Below are 23,473 nucleotides of genomic sequence, written 5' to 3' on the forward strand. Positions count from 1 at the left end.
TCATGCAACTAACATCTCTCCAACATACCTTTATCTACTCCCGCTGTGCAAAGCAGCCCTGTTGGATTACTGCTTTGACCTTGACATCAGTGCTACAAGGTTCTTGTGTTTTTGCACGGGGAAGAGCACAGAAAATGAGTACAACAAATGCGTTGCAGAGAACAAATTCTCTGCTTTGTAATTTGCCTGGCTGTTGGTCAGGTTATGCCACACCAGAACCACTCTGAATTTGAAATCCTCCCTGTGCCTTTCTGCATATGTATATACATGTATACAGTTAACTGCTCCTCACTTCATTACCATGTTTCCCTCCAAAATGTTTGGGCAAGGTCTCAAGGATCTCTGCCCATACAGAACCATAAACTCAGAAGGACTCAGGTAGTAAGGGACATTAATGAAAAAGTGGTTAGGAACAGCCATCATGGATTTTCCACAGAGATATGGGGGCTGACTAGCCTGATTACCTTGAAGAATGAAAACACTGAGGAGAGGGAGATTTCATGCACCTTGATTCCATAAAGACTTTCAGCAGTGTCCCAATGCATCCTTGTAGCCAAACTGATGCCAGGTAGATTGAAAAAGACAACTATAAGATGGGTGGAGTATTCACTGGCCTGCCAGGCCTAAGGAGTGATATCAGCTGTGCCAAGTCCATCTGGCAGTGAGTCAGTAGCAGTCCCCTGCAAGCTCTTTATTAGCAGCCTAGCCAACAACAAGTCAGGTGAGAGCATTTGGCACATTGAAAGGGAGGGCCACTATTCACAAGGACAAACAGCTTTACAGAATCTTCATTATTTCCAACCATAGTGAATGCAAGGCCTTGCTCCTGGGATGGCTTAGCCTCTTGCACCTATTCTGCATGTGAGACAGGCAAAGCACCACAGCATTACAGTGCAGGCACTGACTGGCTGCAGAGCAGCCTGGCTGGAGTGGACTGAACATGAGTTCACTGCACACTGACAGCAATGCAAGCCAACAGGGAACTCTGCATCACACTGGTGTAAGGTGCACCACCAGTACACCACACTTGACTCATTACACCCCATCCTGAACCCTGCTCCAGCTCTGGACCCTCCACCATGAGAAAGACATAGATAAGCCTGAACACTTTTAGCATAAAACCACCCAGATCTTTGGGGCTGGCTCACGAGAGCTAAGAGAGACTAAGGGAACTTTTCAGCCTGGAGATCAGATTTTTTCAGGAGGACTTCATAGACCATGGATACTCCAGACACCAGAGAATATAATCAGATCTGCAAGGGACAACGCATCAGAATTAGGGAGAAAAGGGAGAAATTATACAATACCCTATTCCTATGTTAAAAGACTAAAAACAAAGTGTTCTTCAGTGTCTTTGCAGAAAAGTCTGTTTTTTCTCACTGGAACAAAAGCAGGGCAAATATTAGGCTTACAAAAATGTGAAGTAGGAGAGCACATAAAGGGTAAAAAATAAAATAGGATAAAAATACACATTGGATTTTTTTTAAAACATTTTACTACACTTGTTTATTTAGGCTTTCATAAAAATTTGTTAATTCATACTAAAAATATTTGCTTTTCTGTATGCTTTACAAGTGGTAACACTTGGTAAATTTTTAATATTTTTGAAGACATAAGCAAAACACTAGGTTTTTGAAATTGACATCAGACTTTCAAAAATATGCCTATATTTAAAAATATTTGGTAATATTTAAAAATAATTATATATTAACAACATAATATGACAAAAATGCTGATAAACTTAGGCAGCTTTATGTGTATATTTACTGTTTAGAGGTGCAAATATACAGATTTCATCAAAACTTGAATACAATTTAAAAAATGCAATGTGCAATAAAATGTGTATGAAATTACCTACTTATTTCCAGTAAAAACAATTGAAAATTAAGGTAAAATACACTGAAAGTAAAAAGTCAAACAACTGACTGAAATTAACACAGCTAGCAGAATAATGGCAGAAGAACCTGGTGCGGGTTTTTCTGAGTCAGCGCAGATGAGTACATTCAGCATCACCAGACGTTCTGCAATTACACATTCTGACATGCTGCAAAGGGACTGGGTATTGTCAAAGTTACACAATTCCTGACTGGGAAGATTCCTATAGCCAGCTCCCATTTTCCGCACTTTCAACCACAGCATTCTTCTTTTCAAGTGTTCCATTTGCATCGCTTGTTTCTTCTAACACCACCACTAAACTTGACAGAGTTGTGTGAGGATCAAGCAGTTTCACAATGGGTATGTCCACCTTTCGCTCCCGAAAGACGCGGTTCTGAACTGTCATGGCTAACATAGAGTCCATGCCCAAAGATGAAAGTGGCATATTCATGGTTAGTTCATCTGCGTTCACTCCTGTGAGGTCACTCACCAGCGAGGTGATGTAATCCTCAGATTTGAGAAAGGTGGTCTCTGGGACTTCAGTTTCCTCAGACGTTTCAATCTTATTCTTGAAATCTTCTGACATAAGTGATATGAAGCGACTTTTGAGAGAAATAATCTGACTAAAAACATGATGATACAAAGTTTGAAAGTTCAATTTGACCACAGCTTGCTGCGGGTTGTTTGTAAATAAGGTCTTCCTGAGACAGTCATGAATTTCATGCACTTGCAGAATGTCTATGCCCTTGGATCCCAGAATGCTCTGAATGTGGTTTTGGTTGAGCAGAATGCCAAGGTTCAAAGCACCCCAGTTAATGGCCTGGCCTGAGAGCCCACAGTTCCTCCTGTAGAGACAGAAGACATCCTGGAAAGAGTTTGCAGCTGCATAGTTTGTCTGGGTGGCATTGCCCAGAAAGGAAGTAACAGAGGAGTAGCACACAAAGTAGTCAAGCTCCTGGTCTCTGGTAGCCCAGTGAAGATTGAGGGTCCCTGCTACTTTTGGGCTCAGCACTTTGTGGAAGTCAGCCAGCTTCAGCACTTCAAGGTGACCGTCGTGTAAAGCAACAGCACTTTGGAACACCCCTTTGATCGGACTCCCCACAAAGGTGTTGGCAATGGACTGGAAAGCTTTCTCAACATCACTGCTCAAAGCCACATCACACTGCACAGACACCACTTTGCTCCCTTTGTACTGCTGCTGCAAAGCCCTTAACTCTTCTTGCTTCTCACTGCTGGGAATTCTCCTGGACAGAATTGCAATACACCCTCCCCCGTTCTCGGCTATGAATTTCACCGTTTCAAAGCCAAGTCCAGTGAGCCCCCCAGCGACTACATAAACGGCATTCTGCTTGAACAGCTGCTTCTGGGGCTCGTACAGTGGGATATCTGAAAGCACGCTGATGTCCTTCTGCCTTCTCAGGACAGCAAGAGGGACAGAAGGGCAGGTGAAATAGGACATCTCAGAATTTAGCCCTTCAAAGTTCTCAGTCTGCTGAAAAACAGAGCCTGAAAGATTTCTAAACCATTTCATATCCATGGAACTGATCCAGGCATGTACAGTCTTCTGCACTTCCTTTAGAGGCGCTTTCCGGAAAAGGCTGGCAACGGCCAGGATATGAAAGCTGATGTTTTCATGATCAATTTCACTGACATTCTGGATGCATTCCGACTGTTGACTGCCACACACAATCACCACATCTTTAAGAAAGGACATTTGGGCCAGGTCCTCCTGAGACAGTCTGTTGACTGGAGGAAGAATAACAAGGGCACTGCACAAGTTGATATACTGGAACAGGTTAGGAGCGGGCTTTGCAAGGACTGTTCTCCAACTCATCTCTTCTGCTGCTGCAGAAAGAACGTGGCACAAAACTGAGGATGGCTCTGTAGTAATAATACCCAATGTTCTGCCATGTTTTCCTTTGGGTAACCTCTGAGTGAAGATTTCCCATGCAATGATGAAGTATGACACACAAGGGACATTCTGGAGGAATGGGAATTTCCTTGAATGGAAACAAACTGTTCCTGGAATCTGAACTCTGGATGATGCAGCAGTGGGATAACATGAAACCACATGATCTCCCACTTTCACTTTTTTCACATCACTGCCTGTTGCAGTGATTGTGCCACTGAAATCAAGAGCTAGAAGCCTGTGTTTGTCTCCTGCCTGGGAGTTCCAATACAGTGTATTACCAAAGTTGCAGCTGGAAACACTAATGGGAAAATAATCTTCTGAGTGTAGGCAAATTTTATCCACTTGAATTTCAACACTCTGTTTGTCAAGGTGAGTAGCAGCACTGATGGATAATTCCCCAGACAAGTCTTTTGCTGTGTATGGATCAGAAGTATACAAAGTGAATGATTGTGATTTCTGGAGTGATCTTATGGGTTGGATGTAATCTGCATCTACAAAAGGTGTGCGTCTGATTTCGGACACATAAATTCTTCCCTGGCTGATGCAGACTTCTGGATAGTCCTCGCCTTTGTACTTGACAAGAACATCTGCTAACACTGAGATGTCCAGGGAAGTGTAGGAGCTGAGGTCAATCAACTGAAATGTGATTTCTGGAACTTCAACAGTACAGGTTCTGGTCATGCCATACAATGCAAATCCACAGTTAACATGGTCCACATACCTCTCTGTTGTTCTGTAGGTGATCACTCTGACAGAACCGCGAGACGTCTTCTCTCTTAGTGCCACCACTACCTGGCGAAAGGCTTCACAGCACTTTGCCAACTGATCTACTGCTTTCCTTGGGGAATCTTCATTTACCTTTTGAATTCCCCACAGGAAGAGAATTTCATCATAATCCTTAACCTCTGCTCTCATTTTGTTCTGTGTTTCATCTTCCACAAGGCATTCCCAGCCTTCATACATAACATATCTTGAAGCAGGGTGCAAGTATTTTTTGAGCTGCTCAGCTATCCCAAATTTGTCTGCAAGTACAAGGACTCTGGGCTTAAACCCCAGATGTCCAACTGTCTGTGAAAGAGAGACTTCTTTCCATTTGTTTTGAAACAGAAACTCATTGTCTCTGGAAGACGATTCCTTCATGAAAGTGATAGCAACGCGCTTGAGCTCAGCCAACACAGAGCCATGTTTGTCCACAAAACATCCACAGACCTCAAGGCAGTTCCCAGTGGATTTGCTCATTCTCATGTATATCATCATTTCCTCCTGCAGTGGGCGGAGCACCACCAGGCTTCCTATCCCTGAAGGAAAGCCTGCTCTGGAGTGGAGTGTCCTTGAGGTCAGGACAGCAGTCATCTGCAGAAAACAGTCGAGCAGCACTGGGTGGATACAGTAGCTGTACATGTCTCTGGCAGTCTCCTCATTCACCTTTATGCTTGTAATAGCTTCCTTTAGCTCCTGGCAATAATGCACATCACTGAGCTGCCTGAATATGGAGCCATACTGAAAGCCAACCTGAGACAGTGCTTCATAAAGCTCCTCTCTGCTAATCACTGACTTGCATCTTCGATAGATGGCTTGGAAGGAGATGCTGCTTTCTTCCACCACACCTTCAAGCCCCTTTGCCACTTGGCCAGAAGCATAAACTGCATTGGAGGAAGAAAGAACCTCAAAGGTTGTCATGGCTTTTTGTGGACTCAGCTTGATACCCAGCATTTGGGAATTCTGTGTAAGAACACACGGTGCAGAAAAACTGATACTCAGCTGGCAAGTGCTCAGAGGCACTTTAGGTTCTAAACTGCTCATCACAGAGGCCAGAGCAAGCTCCACATAGAAAGCACCAGGGACTAAGGCCACCCCATTGTTCTTGTGCTCATATAAGTACGGTGTCGTTTCCTGGGACACCAGGCAGCCAAACTCCAAGTTGTCACTGTTCATGCCATAAATCAAAGGATGACTGGCGCTGACACCTCTTTGGTTTGCTTGCTGATGGATATCCAGGCAGCTCATGAGTTTTTGGCGATCAAATTGATATTGTGGAATGGCCACAGGAACACTTTGATACCCGTTAAAAAAGTGCTGCCAGTTGGGATTAAATCCCAGTTCAAACAGATTTCCTACCAGGGTGAAGAGCGTCTGATATTCTGCATCTGTTTGCAAAGAGGAGAACACCTTTGTGCCTTTCCCTAGCGTTTCTTTTATGCTTCGCTGCAGGGCTCGGTGAGGACTTATTTCCACAAACACCATGTTTTCCCTGCCTCTGGCTGCAGTTTGGATGGCTCGTGTAAAAGCAACAGGCTCACGAGTATGCTGCACCCAGAATTTGCCCTGAGCAAAGTCTTTTTCAGAGGCAGCCGCCCCAGTCAATGTTGAAATCACTTCTATTTCCCCCTTCTGCTTTTCTAAAGGCTCTATTTGCTTCTCCAGCTCCCTGAGTATCATATCCATGCTGGGGCTGTGGTACGCAGCTGGAACATTTAAAACATGAAGAAAGATGTTTCTCTGTCTGAAAGCTTCAGCTAACTCTCTCTGGACAGCTTCCACAGCCTCTACACTCCCAGACAAGGTGCAGGAAATAGGGCTGTTGAAAGCGGCAATGCACACCTTTCCTGAGTAGGGATGCAGGCGTTCAGCAATCTCTTCAACAGGGATGTTTCCAACCACCAGCATTCTGCCACTGGGAGTTTTTGCCTGCAGCCTGCTCCGGTGATAAATCACTTTGACCGCATCTGCCAGGGACAGGTACCCAGCAATGTGTGCAGCAGCAACTTCCCCCACCGAGTGGCCAACAACAGCAACAGGCTTAATACCCCAGTGCTTCAGGAGGGAAGCTAAAGCAACCTGCAGGGCAAACAGCAAGGGCTGAGAAAGCTCTGGATTCAACAAGTCCTTTGGGCTATGATTCCTCGCCGGCAGGAGGCTGATGGCAGCGTGCTGCTGAAAAAGGTCTTCTATTTCCTTACACTTGTCTCTGAACACCGGCTCTGAGCTCAGCAGTGCCTCACTGAGCTCCTTCAGCGTTACACCGTTGCCGCAGAACACAAACACCAGTTGTGGTTCCGCTTTGGACATGACAGGTTCTGCACTCGCTGCCAGCTTCAGCTCTTGCTGCAAGTGTTGGAGGGAATTTGTGACAAATGCTTTTCGGTACCTGTAGCTGGCGTGGCTTCTTCTGCAGGCAGAGGTATAGGCCAGGCCTGGGAGAGTTATGGAATTCCTTGCACTCAGCTGCTCAGCTGTGTCAGCCATTGTCATCTGAAGGGATTTAGGGGATGCTGCTGACAGCAGAACTAATTCCAGGGGCTTCTTAAAGGCAGGAAGAGGCTCTGGCTGCTTCACCTGCCTGACCACAACATGAGCATTGGTTCCTCCAAATCCAAAGCAGTTGATGCCAGCTACTCTTCCATACTCACTGGATTCTTCCCAGGGCTCTACAGCTGTGGCAACAGCAAGCTTTAATTTCTCTGTATCAATGCTGCTCATCTCCTTTGAGTAATGCAAGGATGGAACAATCTTTCCATGATGCATCATCAGGAGCACTTTGATTAACCCGGCTGCTCCGGCAGCTGATTCAGTGTGTCCAATATTTCCTTTCACTGAACCAATTTTCAGAATGGAAACTTGGGAAGACCTGTTTTTGCTAATGACACTACCCAGACTCTCAGCTTCTGTAGGATCTCCAGCAGCAGTTCCTGTGCCATGGGCTTCAATGTACTGCACAACTGAGGGATCGACACGACGTTCATAAATGCTGCGCAGTAACTTCTCTTGCTCTATTTGAGATGGTCTCGTGATTGGAGTTGTGGACCTGCCGTTCTGATTGACTGCACTGATGTTTATCACACCCCAGATTTTGCTGTAATCTTCCTTTGCCTGTTCCATGAAAAATTAAATTATCTTTAATAAACTCATGCTTTCTCTGCAAAGAAGACAACAAAACACCACAATACAGCCAAGAACAACCAGAATATGATGCTAACTTTTACATGTGAGATCCTTTCCCTGTGTCAGGGAAAGTTGATAAATTCTAAAGAAATGCTTCATTCATCTAAAACTTGAATTGGAAAAACTTCTCTGGAATAGTCATTATTAGAGCTGAAGCCACAAAATTCAGGCAAGCAACCAGTACAGCAGGCTGCTTCACAAGCAATCTTACCTTTTTCAGTGGTTTGAGGAAAACAACACCGCAGCCTTCTCCCCTTCCATAGCCATCTGCTTTTTTGGAGAAGGGTTTGCTTATGCCCTCCGGAGAGATCATTTTGGCTTTACTGAGAGATACAAAAGTGCGGGGATCAATGATGCAGTTCACCCCACCACAGATTGCTGCCTCACAGTCTCCTGGAGTGAAACAGAAACATATTCATGTTGTGATGGCCCTGGTGATAGACAGAAACAGTAGGAATTCCCATTTCATTGTTCAGCACCTTTTCAGTCCCATTACCTGATTTAATGGCTCGCAAGGCATAGTGCAGAGCAAAAAGAAAAGACGAACACGCAGTGTCGACAGTCAGAGACGGTCCAGTCAGATTAAAGGTGAAAGAGACCCTGTTGGCAGCAATGCTCATTGCTGTTCCAGTACCATCATAATGATTTATTTCACTCACAGCTCTGCTGGTTATGATTTCATAGTCTCGATTCATGAGACCTGGAAAACATCAGATACATGTCAAGTTAACCCAAGCCAACCATAGCCATGTACAGCTCAAAACCTGGTGGTGTGGTTTGCTTTTCAGTGTTAAGATGAAACCATAGGGCATCAGGGCTCCTGTCACGAAGCTTTGCTCCAACACAAGTCAAAGGGAGAAGTCACAGCAATTTCCCCTGGACTCAGCATACACAAACATACCTAACACTAGAAATTCCTACCTGCCCAAAAAATGACAGGAAATTCCTACCTGCCCAGGAAATGCCCTTTCTGATGGCTCAGCTCACTGTACGATGCAGCTAAGTTCCCTGTAAGTCTGCTTAGACATGCGTATCTCACTTTGAGACTGAGATATATTTTTGAGACTAACTTGTTTTAGTTTAGCTATGAGAACATTTAACATCAACAAGTTATAAAGAGGGTAGTTCAGACATAAATGTACAAGACATTAGCTTCAGTTCCTCAGATGTACCAAGTGAAAGGTGACAGCACAAACTACATCCAATACTTCGTATTTATCTTATTTTTCAAACTTGCAACCAATAAGAAATAGTAAAGAAGAGCAGGGCCTGTGAGAGCACTCATGTCCTCCTTCTGGGAACACTACACTTGAAATATGGTACATCCCCAAGTCTATGAGCACATGTGGAAAGTGCAGTAGCTCTATTCAGAGAGCAAGGACTAGTGCCCTCCACGGAAGAAGAGCATCTCTCAGACTAAAAGGTAATCTAAAGTGTTTCCCTTATAGGTAAATCAGCCAAAGTGCCCCAGAAAACTCCTTTTTAAAGAGACACAAATTACACCAACAATAATGTGCTGATACTCTACTATTGTCTTTTAAATATCTTTCAACAGCATCTGGTATCATCTCCTCCGTAACTTTTTGGATACTGACAAAGGCAGTTGGACAAGTGCACCTTGGTACCCTTCTAATGTCTACAGGAGGATTTCTGCTGCTTTAAAAGGATATTAATCCCCAGAACACCTTAACCAAAATTATACTGGAAAACAGCTTATTGGAGGGAAAGTGGAGGCCTGTAGAAGCCCAGAAAATAAGGGGTTAATGTGTACATGTCAAACACCAATTGCTGGATAGCCAGGGAGCAACCAAGGATTGTGAGTAATAACCAAGAATTGTTAAAAAACCATGGGGAGGTAGGGCAGCACTTCTCTGGGATAAACATCCTTGTTCTGCTCCACAGAAATACAATCACAGAATCACAGAATCAGTTAGATTGGGAAAGACCACTGATGTCATTGAATCCACCCTGTACTCAAATAACACATTGTTGACTGAACAATGGCATGAAGTGCCACATCCAGTCTTTCCTCAAACACCGCCAAGGATGGTAACTCCATCAGCTCTCTGGGAAACTGATTCTCATATCCAATCACCCCTTTCTGTGAAGAATTTCTTCCTAATGTTCAGCCTGAAAATCCCCTGGCACAGCCTGAATCCATGTCCTCTCATCCTGTCTCCGGTTGCCTGTGAAGGAGGTTGATCCTCACATCACTACGCCCTCATTTCAAGCAGTTGTGGAGAGCAATGAAATCACCACTGAGCCTCCTCTTCTGAGGCTTTACACCCGCAGCTCCCTGAGGTGTTCCTCACAGGACTTGTGCTCCTGGCCCTTCCCCAGTTCTGATGCCCTTCTCTGGACTTACTCCAGCACCTCAGTGTCCCTCCTGAATTGAGGGGAGAGATACAAGAATTGTACCATGAACTTCTAGAGTAGCCTGGTAATTCTTACCAAAAGTAACCACTAGTGCCATAGCTGAGTAGCCTTAGATCTCCAGTGCTAGATAATGTATTGAAAGGTTATGAAAGATTGCTCCAGTCTTTGTGAGGTTCAAACACACTTTCTTTGCCATGAAATTTTCATCTTACCAATAAAAACCCCTGTTTTGGAGCCACTGATAGATTCCACAGGAACTCCTGCATCCTCCAGGGCTTTGTAGGTGCACTCTATCAGTAATTTCTGTTGCGGATCCATGCGTTCTGCTTCCATATTGTTAATCCCAAAAAGGTGGTTGTCAAATGAATTAAATCTGAAATACACAGACCAGAATAAAATATGACATGTGTATATAAAATCCACTTACTTCTAGACTCACAGTAAATATTTTTTTGGAACCTCATGAAAAGCTGAGCAGTAACTGGTGTTTAGGCCACAGTTCCCATTTATGAAATTCAGAAGAAAATGTTTATAAGCTAAAGATGTTTCATGTATTTGTTACTTTATGAATGCTTCTGCATTTAAGAGTTAAGAGCCCACTCCTACCCATTTTTATTCTCATGGTTATTGCATTACTACCAACTGGATTTCTCAAACTATGAGATGTGCAGCATGAGACTCCCTCTGCAGTAATGTGGTCATAGCTGCAACAAGTTATAAACAAAAGGAGAATCTCTCCTCACTGCAAAGAATCCCCTACAGAACCTTGTTTTCTACAAAAATTTCAGATTACTTTTAGCAAATACAGGCCAATGCTCTAAATTTAAAACCAATAAATAGAGGATCAGCTGAGATGTTTTCAACAGATACCCATGCTTCTCTAACAACACATTCATAAATACTTTGTGTGTGTTTATATCTAAAAGCGTCTTCAAAATAGGCCCATGTTTACAAAAGACCAAGTCCAACTTCAGTCTTGGATCCCCAAATCAGATTTATATCTTTCTATCATTTCTTGATTTCAGAGCAGAGTTCTATATCTAACATGGGACTAAGCACTAAAGTGATTCTGGGTCCTGTGGTTCAACCCTGCCAAGTATAAATTTCAGGAGGCAACAAGATTTCTTCTGTGCATGTCAACTTCTTTGAATGAAGTTCTACAGCCTGTGGATTTTAGGTGAATGTGGAATTCAAATAAAAGACACTTAATTTGACCTTACTGAAATTTGCTATTCTTCACCCTAGCACAGCCCCTGAGCAGCTGTACCCATAGTCTAAGTCCTACAAAAGTCAGTGGTGCAGCAGGGTACCAGACTCACTCATCGAGAAGAGCAGCTCGTGTTGTACATATTTTTCCTGGCTTGTTACCATCTGCATCATACCACTCCTTGGCATTAAATCTCTCTGGGGGGATTTCTACAGTGCAGTTTTTGCCTTCCTCCAGGACTTTCCAGAAGTTGTCAATTCCATCTCCTGTTGTACAAAGTTTTTAAAACTGATTAAATGATGCACTCCCCCTCCCCACGCAGACTCAGAAATGCACAATCAGCAACAAGGACCTCCCACCTGTAGATCTGGGCTGCTCAAGCAGATCTGCCACAGAAAGAAGTGATCATTCTTTGGTGAGAGGAAAATGAAAAATCATGACTGATCCCCTCACTGCTTGTCTAAAAGCAAAGGAACCCCACCAAATCCTTAACCACCTTCTCTCCCCATTTCCTGACCATCTCAGTGCATCTACTCCACCTACTGTAATAAAGCAAGAAGCTTTCTTTTAGCAAAACCCAACCTGTTTATTTATCAGCATTGCTGATAAGAATGTCCAGCCCTTCATCTACCTTGTTCCTATGGATGCAGAGTCTTGTAACAATGCACAAACACCCAGCTAGTGAACACACAGAAAGTTCAAATCATCCCAGACCCATCCTGCTCACTTGTATGAGTTTCACCTACAGCTCAATGCCCTGCCCAGAGCCAGCACTGCAGCTTCTTTTGTCTGTCTGTCTGTCAGCAGACAAATTTAAACTAATTCGTTTTCACCACAGCACCACCTTTCAAAAAGATCTTACAAGCAGCAAAGTAACAAATTTAACTAAGGTACAAACCAACAATTGCTGGTTTCCACCATTTCAACATTAATAAAACTCTCTGCTTTTCAACGTTCACTCACAGCCTGCTTTGCTTTCACCCCAAAGTTACCTCCAGGAAAGTTGCATCCTATTCCAACAATAGCAACTTCATCTGCAGTATCGATCTCCATCTCCTGGGCTGCACAAGACAGAAGCACTGTCAGTCCAGTCCTACAATTATGCATTTACCATTGAATAAATATGAGGTTAAAAGGTGAACTTCCCACAAACACACAAACTTGTTCAACACTTAGTTAATCTGGAATGATCTACTGTTGGTTGTGATGACAAATGACACTGCCCACAAGTGAGCAGAGCTCTGTACTACATTCTTCCTCTTGTCTCTACTTCCAGAGGGAATTCCCCACTTAATTCCCCAAACTCTCTCATGCGCAAACACTTCCTTTTTACTGTTTATCCTCTGCTAACAAAAGGTGAATCTTTTCAACAAATTAGATGGCAAAGACAAGAATTTTCTTTGGGGTCAAATCACATACCCTGGGATAGGATTGACTGATGATTTTTTTTTCCTTGATTCTGAGAAAGAACTTGTCAGATAAGAATCAATTCAATTGAACTAATTAGAACTCACTAGGATGCCCCACTCTAAGCCCTACACTCCTCCTGGACTTCCTTCCACCCACAAGGAGGAGGAGACTCCTCTAGAAAGGTTTTGTGAGGGATTTTTGGCAGTGGGAAGAGTTTTCCATCCCAGGGATAGCACAGCAGGTCCCAAAGAGCCTTTCTCAGTCACTGGCTGACAGTAGTGAAGCAGAGATGAGGCTGTTTCACAGCCCCACACATCACTCAGAGTTATCACTTCTTGGAGGTCTGCTTTGAAAGGTGAAATTAGGAATAACTGCTCAGATTCAGACTTTGAAAAATTTACTTCTAGGTTCCATTAAGAACAGAAAAGGCAGAAAATGTTAAAAAGCCACCTAGAAAAAATATGGAGATGAGAATCTGGCTTTCTAGGAGTAAGTTCTATTTTGCTAATAATGTAAATTCAAAATTGACACAAGAATTGTTTCCTTTACATTCTTTCCAAATTGTCTATGATTTCTATGATTCTATGATTTCTTATTTTAAGATAACTACTAAACTAAAGCTGCAAATTCCAACAAAATATTTTATCATAAAAATATTTTAAATATTTTCCTAAGTTATTACTTAAATAGCAAGTAATAGAAAATTAATGACCTTCCAATCATAACATAAAATATATCTTTGGCATCTCTAGATCTATGTAACTCTTACCTTATATCATCCCAGTGGGTTGGAGCAATAGCCTGAATCTGTGGAAGTCGTTTATATAGGATTCTGTGTGGTTTTTTTTTTAAATGGGCATGCTAAAATGTTCACGCCTTTCAAAGAAAAAATGGAAATGAGTCATGTGATTACTCAGCAAACCAGACTAAAGTTCAAAACTAATTCCCTGAAGTAGTAAATTCTTGATGTCATAAATTTTCACACCAAACAGCAGTAAAATCTCTGTCTTATCTAACTTTTTACAGTTAGTAAAACAGTTAATTTGAGATATCTTGCCATGAAATAGCTCATAAAATCTTTATGATCCTGAGACTATGATTTAAAATACTCTGTCTTTGAAGTAACAACTCAGTTTGGTTTACTCTTAATATCAATAAATATGAACTAGTTTTAAAGCCCTTTCTCTTTGTTGGAGGCATCATTTGTGAAAATGAAAAATAAACTCTCTACAAATTTATAACCTGAATCTCATGTTTGATTCCTCAGCTGCTTTCTTTTACTGAGCATGACCATTTAAATGTAGAAGCACAAAAGTCTTGCCATAAGACAAATGTCCCAAAGTATTTCTGAGTCTACCACAACATTAAAGGCAGTATTGAACTTTTTTTCTAAAAACTGCCACCTGCTTAAAAGCCAAACAACACTGGAATATCCAGAAATAACATCTGAAGGGATCAAGTTCAGTCACTGCTAAATCCCTTTTTCACTCTCCCTCATCTGAATTCATCCCAACCACCTAAACTCATCTTTCTCCTCTTCTGACTTTGTAATGGATTACATTCCCTCATGTTTTAAGTTTTCCTTGATGGTGGGACTCAAGTCTTTCCACAAAGAAAGCAAAAAAAGCATTGTGCTGTGAATAAACAGTTTATTCTGTTTATAGACAGAATAAACAGTTTATTCTGTTGTATTTTGCCACCAAGAAGCTTCATAACCTGCTCTGAAAAGTTTTAAATTCTGCTCTCCATTTCATAGCTGAATATCTCAGTCACTCACCTTTCTCAATTCTGAGGGTTTTGGGAGTTATTTAATGATTTTTTAACTTAATTAACCTACTTCCTCGATATCATTACAAGGCTTATTAACAAGATGACTGGTCTGAAAGTTGAGAATCTCCATAGTTTACAGATCTCTAAAGAGCACTCTTGTTAGTGCTGGTACCACTAACATTGCCTGGCAGAACAGAATGTGGATTCATCAAGTGAACTAGGAGTTCACTGTGGAACCTCTGTTACAGTTTCACAATCAGTATCTGAAAGCAGAGGTTGCTAAGCCATATTTTGAGGTATTGGTTAGGTATTGGTAGAATATTGAAATGAATCCTGCACACCTGTGGTCATTAATTTCAATGCAAGTTAAACCATTCTGAACCCCAGTGATCCAAACACAATATGAACAGTGTGAACACCAGTGAAGGACTAAGAAAGAGCTGTTCACATAATTGGTTCTGAACATTTTTGTTTACAGTTTGGCAGTGTGTTGCCTGAGTGCTAATGACTTACACTAGTCTCATCATAGTTGGAATATATTAATAAACCCAAGTGCTTGCCCAATCCTTTTGAGCAATGACAGAAACAGAAGTAGGAACTAAGTATGGAAGAAAATGTAGCAATAATGGATTGAGTCTGTTACTAACGTAGGCAGTCTATTTATAACTGAATTGTATGTTGGTTTGTCATGCATTTAATCTAAATTTAAAAGTAAAAAGTTGAAAAGGGAAAAAAAGACCTGCCAAATGGGAGGCACTACACTTGGTTTTTTTCCCATGCCATTACAGTGTTCACCTCTGAACGAAAGCTTTGGTTTCTTCTATCCAGACCTATGAAAAAAGAAAAACAAAATACACATGTATTTCCCCAAACAATTACATCCAGCTGAGACTCAAATACAGGAAAAAAGCTATTTATTTTCCTAGTCTTTATTATTTCAATCAAGTTTTTACTGCCTTCTGGTGGGAAAACACGCATGAGTGAAGTATCTGTGGGACTGCATGTCTTTCAAAAACAACACAGACAAAAACAATTTTGAATGCTTTTTAATTCCAAGTAGATATTAAGACTAAAATACATGTTCCCTGTTCCCTGTTTCCATCAGGACACAAGAAGGATTACTACACAAATCACTAGATATTATTTCTTCACTGAAGCAGTGCTCTGACAAGATAGGAGGTTGTGACACAATTGTGTCATTCTGCATTGTCATGAAAACCTAGTAAGAAAAGGCACCATCTCTTGGGCAAAACAATTTCCAGTCAGTCAAATCTCAAAAATTAGCTTTATATATCATTATAATTAATAATAATTAATTAATGTGTCATTGAATAAGGGAGCAATTTTTACTTTTTAAATTCTACAGGTGTGAAGTTTTCCAGTACACTTATTATCATTGTTGTTGTTATTTTTATAGAATTTTTAATAACACCAAGCACAGCAAGGTTCTGCTATGCCAGGAGCTAAACTAATCCATAGGGTGAAAAATGACCCCACCACAAAGAGTAATATGCGTGACAACCCCTAGTTCTTTTTATTGGCTCCGCACCATGGGGCTACTCAGGAAAAACAGAGGTAAAAAGAAGTGCAGCTTCTGGCCTCTAAATTATTTTTCTTGCATTTTTTTCCCCAGTTTAACAGTAATCTCATGTATGACTGCAAAAACAAGCTTTTTATATGACAGTAAATGATGCAAAACTGTCTGCATGCATTTGCTGAAGGCCTGAAAAAATATCCAGGCCTTGCCTCATTCAGACCAGCTGTGGATAGTGTGGTGCCATTGCTAATAGTTGAGCATGGACAGAAGCAACTACTTTCCTGATGATCAACAAGTAGAAGAGAAGACATGACATCACAATATGCAGATGTTTGCAAAATTTTCCTAAAATTGTAATGATAAGGAAAGGATGGAGCACAAGAGGATTTCTCTTAACTTCCTAGAGGTGGATTCTGGAATCTGCATGCCTTGTGTAAACTCCCTACATTGCTGGGACATGGATAGGGCTCCCCCCATTTAACCCGAGCTATGCAAATATTATGAACATAGTCTATGGTAACCATGTAGCTTTCTTCTCCAAAGACAACAGGGAAAGACCTGCAGTGGAAAATCAGACCAATTTAGAGAGTTAAAGTTATACAAAACCACTTTCACTGGCAAATGCAGTAGAATAATCATTTCCCTATACCTATTCAATATTCCTTTTTGTGTATGCAAGGATGACACTAATTGTTTTCTCTATACACTTAGTCTGAGTTGTGAAATAAGATTATTATTTAACAGGACTCCCAGTTTCCTTTTCAGAATTGCAGCTTCTCAGAAGGAAATACCACATCCTGTCAAATCCCCACTTGCTCTATTCCTGATACATGACATTACATTCAACTATCTCAAAAAGTTCCCCTGAAAATTCTACTATTGAGTAACTGCATCTGATATCAGGGCCTACATTTAGATGTTTAAGATGTTATTTTTTATAAAAGATGAAACATAACTGGTCAGAAACAGGTACACCACCTAAATAAAAAAAAAAGGTAGAACTAGGCTTGAGCCAAATGTAACTTTTATAGTCAATACAAACAAGCATTTCATGGTATCATAGAACACCCAGGTTGGAAGGGACCACAAGGATCACCTGCTGCAATCTTTTAGGAAAAGCACCAGATGGCCAGCACCTTCTCCAGCTGAATCTTAAAAGTGTCAAAATTGGGGAATTCCACTTCCCTGGTGAGATTATTCCAATGACTTCTAGCTCCTGTTGTGAAAAATGTTCATCTTCCGTCCAACTAGAATCTCAGTTGCTGTAGTTGACCTCTACATATTCCAGTTTCCCTTATCATACAGCATGACTCATTTTCCTCTTCATCTCTGCCTGTCTTTACAGAACAGTCTTTTGCCATCCATCATAATTGTTCAGTTACGTGAGCTGTCCCACCATGGCTCAGTTATTCCTGTGATATCATAACTTTCTGGCTGATGCATGAAGTTCCAGTTCCTCCTGTTTGTTCCCACACAGTGTGCATTGATGAACACACACTTGATGTGTCAGGTGGGTGCCTTCTGGCCAGGCAAATAAGGAAAATTTGTCACTACTCTGTTGGCCAGACATATTCCACAGTTGGTTGCAATGGTGTAAATTTTACCACTTGGGACCCTGCCCCCAGAGTCCTCCTGTTTAAAGCCAAGCTCACTAAGTTGTCCAGCGTGCTACTGAAGATCACCCTTCTGCTTCCAGAGAGGTGGATTCCATCCCTCCCGAATAGGCCACTGTCATCAAAGAATATCCTGTTCTCAGGCCAGCAGATGGGTGCCTCAATACCCCTTAACAGTGCGTCACCCACTACAAGCATTTGTCATTTCCTTCTGTGGCATCCACTGCCTGCTGCTGGTATTGTTTCTCCTCACAGACCTTGTTCATGGGTGTCTACAGCAATTAAAGCTTCATATCTGGTTTTGGTTGCAATGCTGGAGGGTGGGGAACGAAGCAGAATCGGGCATTTGTGGATCAAGGGGTCAAAGATGTCACATTCTCTGTGTTGTCTGCTAGAGGTGTATGGTTCTGAAACTGCTTACCTATCTCCATCTTAGCCTCTCTAATACTGCACAGCCTTTTTACTGTTTCCCGCTACTTAGCTGATGCAACACCCTCTGCACATCTTCTGCAGACATTTACCTTTTCTCCAGAACAGTGCTGTCACTCGTCGCAGCCTACTGCTTCTACTGAAGTCTCCTTTCTTACCAGTCCCATCTACATGGAAGCCTCAAACATATCAGAGGCTTTCTCTGTAGGATCACTGGGTTTATATCTGAGGCATGTGCCCACCATTATGGCAGAGACTTAGAGCACTTCCCTGGGCTGTGGGCCCACAGGCAGGGTGCACAGCCCTTCTCACATGCCCTTCTGTGCAAACCGCTGCACTCTCTCAACCCCTGTTTGCCCCCTTCTTCCCCATCTGCCCATCCGGGTCACACTGCTCCCTAGGGCCATTTCAGTCTCCCACAGTTGCTATTGGCAAGGTCTGAACTACAGAACCTCTCTCAGGAGAGCAGCTGGCTACAGGCAGGAGCTGCCTGGGTGCCTTGGGTGTCCCTGACACAAGGAACCCCCTGGACCCCTTGATCTAAGTTCAGCTATACACCTTACCATTGCCACCCCTGCACCTTACCATTGCCACCCCTGCATGCCTCACTGACTTCCCCTAATATTAAAGAGCAAATAATTTCTACTTCTCTCCAGTATTAAATTATGGAACAATTAAGAATTTTAATGGAAAAATAAATGGTGTATATTTTAATCGAGCCTGCAACCAAAACAATTATAAGTAAGGTAGAAGCTCTCTATTTGACAGCTGATAAATTGCAGCCTGAGGCCTCAAATAACAGCTCAATCAACTCAAAACTGTTCCTTTAAGAAAAGCTGGTTTTCTTCCTGGTCCCTATAAACCTGTCAGCAGCCCTCAACTAAAGAATATCTATCAGCCTTTGCAGATTGGCAGGCTGTTACAGGATTACAGACAGCAAACAAGTTTTCACAGAAATTGCATCTTCTAGCAATTCACAAGGGTCTTATGCAAGTGGTGAAACAACCATAGAACTCTGTTTAAATATATAAAGGTATTTCTGAAGGGAGCCTCTAGCTGGCCAAATGTACAGGTCGCTTTGTCACTCTTGTAGGCAGCAATAACATATTTAACTATTTTAATAAACTTCACATACATTGACACACAAGACATGCACACCTCCCAAACATATACCAGGTCACAAAGCGCAAGTGGCTAAACTTAGCTAACAGAGAGATAAGTAAAGTCTAAGGAATCAAATAATCCTTACTAAAGACAAAGGAATTTTAAAAGCCTTGCCGTGTTTAATTTCTCAAATAGAGAAATTAAACACATTCATACAGTGAAGAAAAGCAGTCAACATACACCTGGTCATGCAGATAAGCACTGCACTGTAGAGATACCTCTGGGACTAAGAAATGGGCAGACTAAGAAACAGAGCTTCTCACTAACAAAAGTATTCCTAAGATGTAATATGTGTTGTAGGCAAAGTAACCTTAGATCCACCTCAGACATTTGCAGTTCAGAGTACAGTTCCAGTATTTATTAATATTTTTTTACAGCAAAATCACCAACACAGGGAAAAACAGGTGAACAACAACCCAGGAGAAAGACTATTGGTGACTCTTCTATCCACCTGTACGCTTGCTTCTCTGCAGGTGTGATTAATTGGCATGCCAACAAAAGTTGTGGGGAAATGCAAGTTTTCATAGAATCACAGAACGGTTTGCGTGGGAAGGGACCTACAGAGATCATCTGATTCAAGTCCCCTGTTCAAACAGGAACTGAAAACTTGTCAACAGAGTTCTGTGAAAACTTGAAAGTTGAAGTGAGGCTCCAAACCATACTAGTAATGGAAGTAGAAAAAAATTACTAAATAAGGGAAACTGTGGTGTAGATGCCAGCATGCAATGGTACCTTTTATTTTCTGTACTCCATGCTGCACTCCAACAAAGATTTTTGTTCTCTCATTAAAAACATCTTACAAAACATGTTCATCTACCACTGTCAACAGGAAGGCAATATGGACTATATCCAAATAAAGATTTCAAGAACTCAGGATTTCAGTGAGTGTTTGGGACTTAACAGGCAAATTTAACTAAAAATAAAATGAAACCAGCAAAAAAGACCCCCAAACTTGTTCACCCAGAAGACCAGAATGTGAACTGATAAGATACCTCTATCTTCAACTTAGAAGAACCCTGAACTCCTGTTGTTGCCATCCTGTTCACACTCAATATTTCTGTGCACTGAAAAAGTAAGCATCCTGTTCAAGCCTATGAGATTCCAGAGACACACTAGGCACTCCCACAAATTCAATCTGGTCTAACAGGCCCAGAGCACAACCAACACATGTAGATTATTTCAAAATATAACTCTGATGACATTCATTTCATTTAGCTTTGTGGGCACTGAAAATGGTGACACATTTTCAGCCTTTAGCCAGAGCTAATAAATTCCTCACTATAATGAGGTTCTCTGTCATCTACACACCTAATCACTAGGGAATCACCAGGAAGACTTTGAACCATCTACACTGAATTATTTTGCTAGTGGAGGCAGTAGTTGTTTCAGATAAAACCCTTAGTCTTGATTCAGAAGCAGAATCAGTCGTTTTCACTGAGTTTCCCAAATGAGCTCCCTGTCTTCTAGGTTGCAGAGCCAAGCTCCATTGTGCTTGCCCTCTTGGTACCCTTTTTAACATCCTCATGCAGCCACTCAGCTAAAGGCTCAACCCTCATCAACCCTTCCTGGACAGTGGCTGCAGGGAATAAGAGGCTATTGAAGAAGTTGGCACCTCTTTACCTGGTTGCTGTTTGCTTCTTTTTAACTCAGGTACACATAATTACCCATCTATGGGTAAATCATGGGATGATCAATGTCACCCAGAGTGGTCATTTCCTTTTTTACTGGTAGTAGAGCTTCTTCCCTCCTTAACCTCTGCATTTCTTATTGTTCCACCTCCTGAGTCTCCCATTTCCTCATCCCACTGGGGGATTACAGCCACCTACCTTTGGCTTCTGGATCACTGTAAAATTTGTAAGCCTATCAGCTGAGTGTCCACCATCAAAGTCTTAAAGTCTTACCCACCAAATGAGTTTATCCTTTTTGGCTACAGTCTTCCTTATAAATCCACAGTTGATTTCTTCTGAAGGTGGTAGAAAAGCTTCAAAGTGTCAAATGAGATGACATTTCTTGACAACAGGGTTGACAACTACCTATATCATATAAAATAAGCCTAAAAAGACACATGAACTAATCTTCATCTTCCACATATTTTCTCAAATGACAAAAAAACCAAAACAAAACAAACAAAAAAAAGTCCAATAAAAACCAACCAACCAAAAAAAAAAAAAAAACCACCAAAACCTACAGACACACCAAAACAAGCAATGAACCAAGAGGAAGATCCCAGTCAGAGACAAGTATTATGCTCCAAATGAAAGCATCAAGAATATGATGCACACTTGACCCAATTATCCTTTAGCAGATAATTACCCTGCTTATTCCTGAGCAGGGCACTCCCTACCAGGATTATATTCTCTTGTTTATCTTGCATGACAAGAGCTCTCTGTGAGAGCAATCACAAAACAGAGGAAGGAAGACAGGTAAGTACTGTTGTTCAAGGTGGCTTTGGGAGAGGAACAGCAGTGTTCTGCTGTGCTCATTTGGTCTGCCTCTCTGCAAGAGGTTCTGTTCCACATCACCTAACAGACCTCCCAATAATGGTTTCTTGGTCTTCTGCTTATTGAATTTTTTAACTCAAGCCATTCCCATTAAGCAAGAGATCTCAAAGTAATTTGAAATATAATAATTTCAGTTGGAAGGAACCTTTAAAGGTCATCTAGTCAAAGTCCCCTGCTATGAGATCTCTTCAATTACACCAAGTTGCTGAGAGCCCTGTCCAGACTGATCTTGAATGTTTCCAGGGATGGAGCACCTAACACCCCACTGGGCAACTTGTTCCTGTGTTTCACCACTCTCATTGTAAAAAATTTCTTCCTTATATCTACTCTGAATCTACCCTCTTTTATTTTAAAACAACGAGACCTTGTCCTATTACTACAAACCCTATCAAAAAGTCTGTCCTAGTCTTGTTTTTAAGCCTCCTTTAAGTATTGCAAGGACTTCCTAGAGCCTTTTCTTCTCCAGGCTGAACATCCGTAGCTCTCTCAGAGCTGTTTCATTGCTTTGACCTTTTTTGTGGCCTTCTTCTGTACCCCCTCCATGTCTCTCCTCTGCTGAGGACTCCAGAGATGAATGCAGTACTCCAGGACAGTATCACAGATTAAGTGATACTTGCTTCTCACTTCACCTGTAAGAGAGGAGTAGCAATGTGTTTACTGATATAAACAAGCAACTTAATAAAGTCTGATAGTAAATGTGACAGTGGTTTAACAAGATTTAATTCAAGGTACACTTAGTTTTTGCTGCATAAAGGTCAGAGTCAGACAAAACTGTCAGGGACACCCTCCTGTTGAGTCATGAGGTTCAGGAAAAAGTTCCTGCTCAAGGGGAGATCCTGGCAATTCACTCCCATACAGGATAGCTCAATGGGCCCAGGCTGTGCACTATTCATGGAATAAGAAGATTGACTTAGAGTCATACTTAAATACCAGATGTATTTTGGGTTGTTGCACGCTCAACTAGCCCTGAGCTGTTGGTAGAACTGCCCTTAGTTGTTGAGCAAGATTTAGGGCCCTTAGCTGTTGGGTTGATATCTGTAAGTCAGACCCAGCCATCACAACCACCATTCGTGGCTATTACTTAAGCAGAAAAAGGCAAGGTGGGGACCACAGTGCCACAATGGTGTCCCACAAGAGGAAAGCAGAGGGACAGAATCACCTTTCTCTATCTACTGGTCACACATCTTTTGATGCAGCCCTGGATGAAGTTGTCTTTCTGGGCTGCATGTGCATTGCTGGCTAAGTCCACTGCTCACCCACCAGTCAATCCCCAAGTTGTCTCAGCAGGGCTGCTCCCATTCCCTTCATCCTCCAGCCTGCTCTGGTATCAGAGATTGTCCCAACCCAGGTAGAGAATCTTGTACTTGGCCTTGTTGACCCTCATGACATTCCCATGGGACTACTTCTCGATCTTGTCCAGCTCCCTCTGGATGGCATCCTGTCCCTCCAGGCTCTCACCACACCATTGAGCTTGGTGTAATCTACAAATTTGCTGAGGGTGCACTCAACCCCACTGTCTGTGCCACTGATAAAGGTATCAAATACTACTGATCACAATTTGGAAGCCTGATGACACCACTGATCACTTATCTCCAATTGGATATTGAACCATTCAGCACTAGTCTCTGGTTGTGGAAATCTGGCTCTTCCTAAAAATTTGTTTTGGTAACCCTGTAGCTTTAGAATGAGCCAGAAGAAATTGAAGAGCTGATCTTTTGCTTTACTGACAGAAAAGTT

The 23,473-nt window shown here is 42.0% G+C and overlaps 1 protein-coding gene across 1 annotated transcript; it reads right to left on the reverse strand.

The window, feature by feature from the left end:
• Nucleotides 1-1,750: 1,750 nt before the first annotated feature.
• On the reverse strand, nt 1,751-13,569 carry LOC103813083 (mycocerosic acid synthase-like). The gene is made up of 7 exons (XM_018909287.3): nt 13,492-13,569; nt 12,305-12,373; nt 11,425-11,578; nt 10,318-10,478; nt 8,226-8,429; nt 7,941-8,122; nt 1,751-7,657 (listed from the first exon to the last, which is right to left on the reverse strand). Exons 2-7 carry the CDS (start codon nt 12,363-12,365, stop codon nt 2,099-2,101), a joined length of 6,321 nt encoding a protein of 2,106 aa, XP_018764832.3. The 5' UTR covers nt 12,366-12,373; nt 13,492-13,569; the 3' UTR covers nt 1,751-2,098.
• Between the last annotated feature and the right edge of the window lie 9,904 nt (nt 13,570-23,473).

This window comes from Serinus canaria, chromosome 2 (assembly GCF_022539315.1).
Source record: "Serinus canaria isolate serCan28SL12 chromosome 2, serCan2020, whole genome shotgun sequence".
Lineage (NCBI taxonomy): Eukaryota > Metazoa > Chordata > Aves > Passeriformes > Fringillidae > Serinus > Serinus canaria.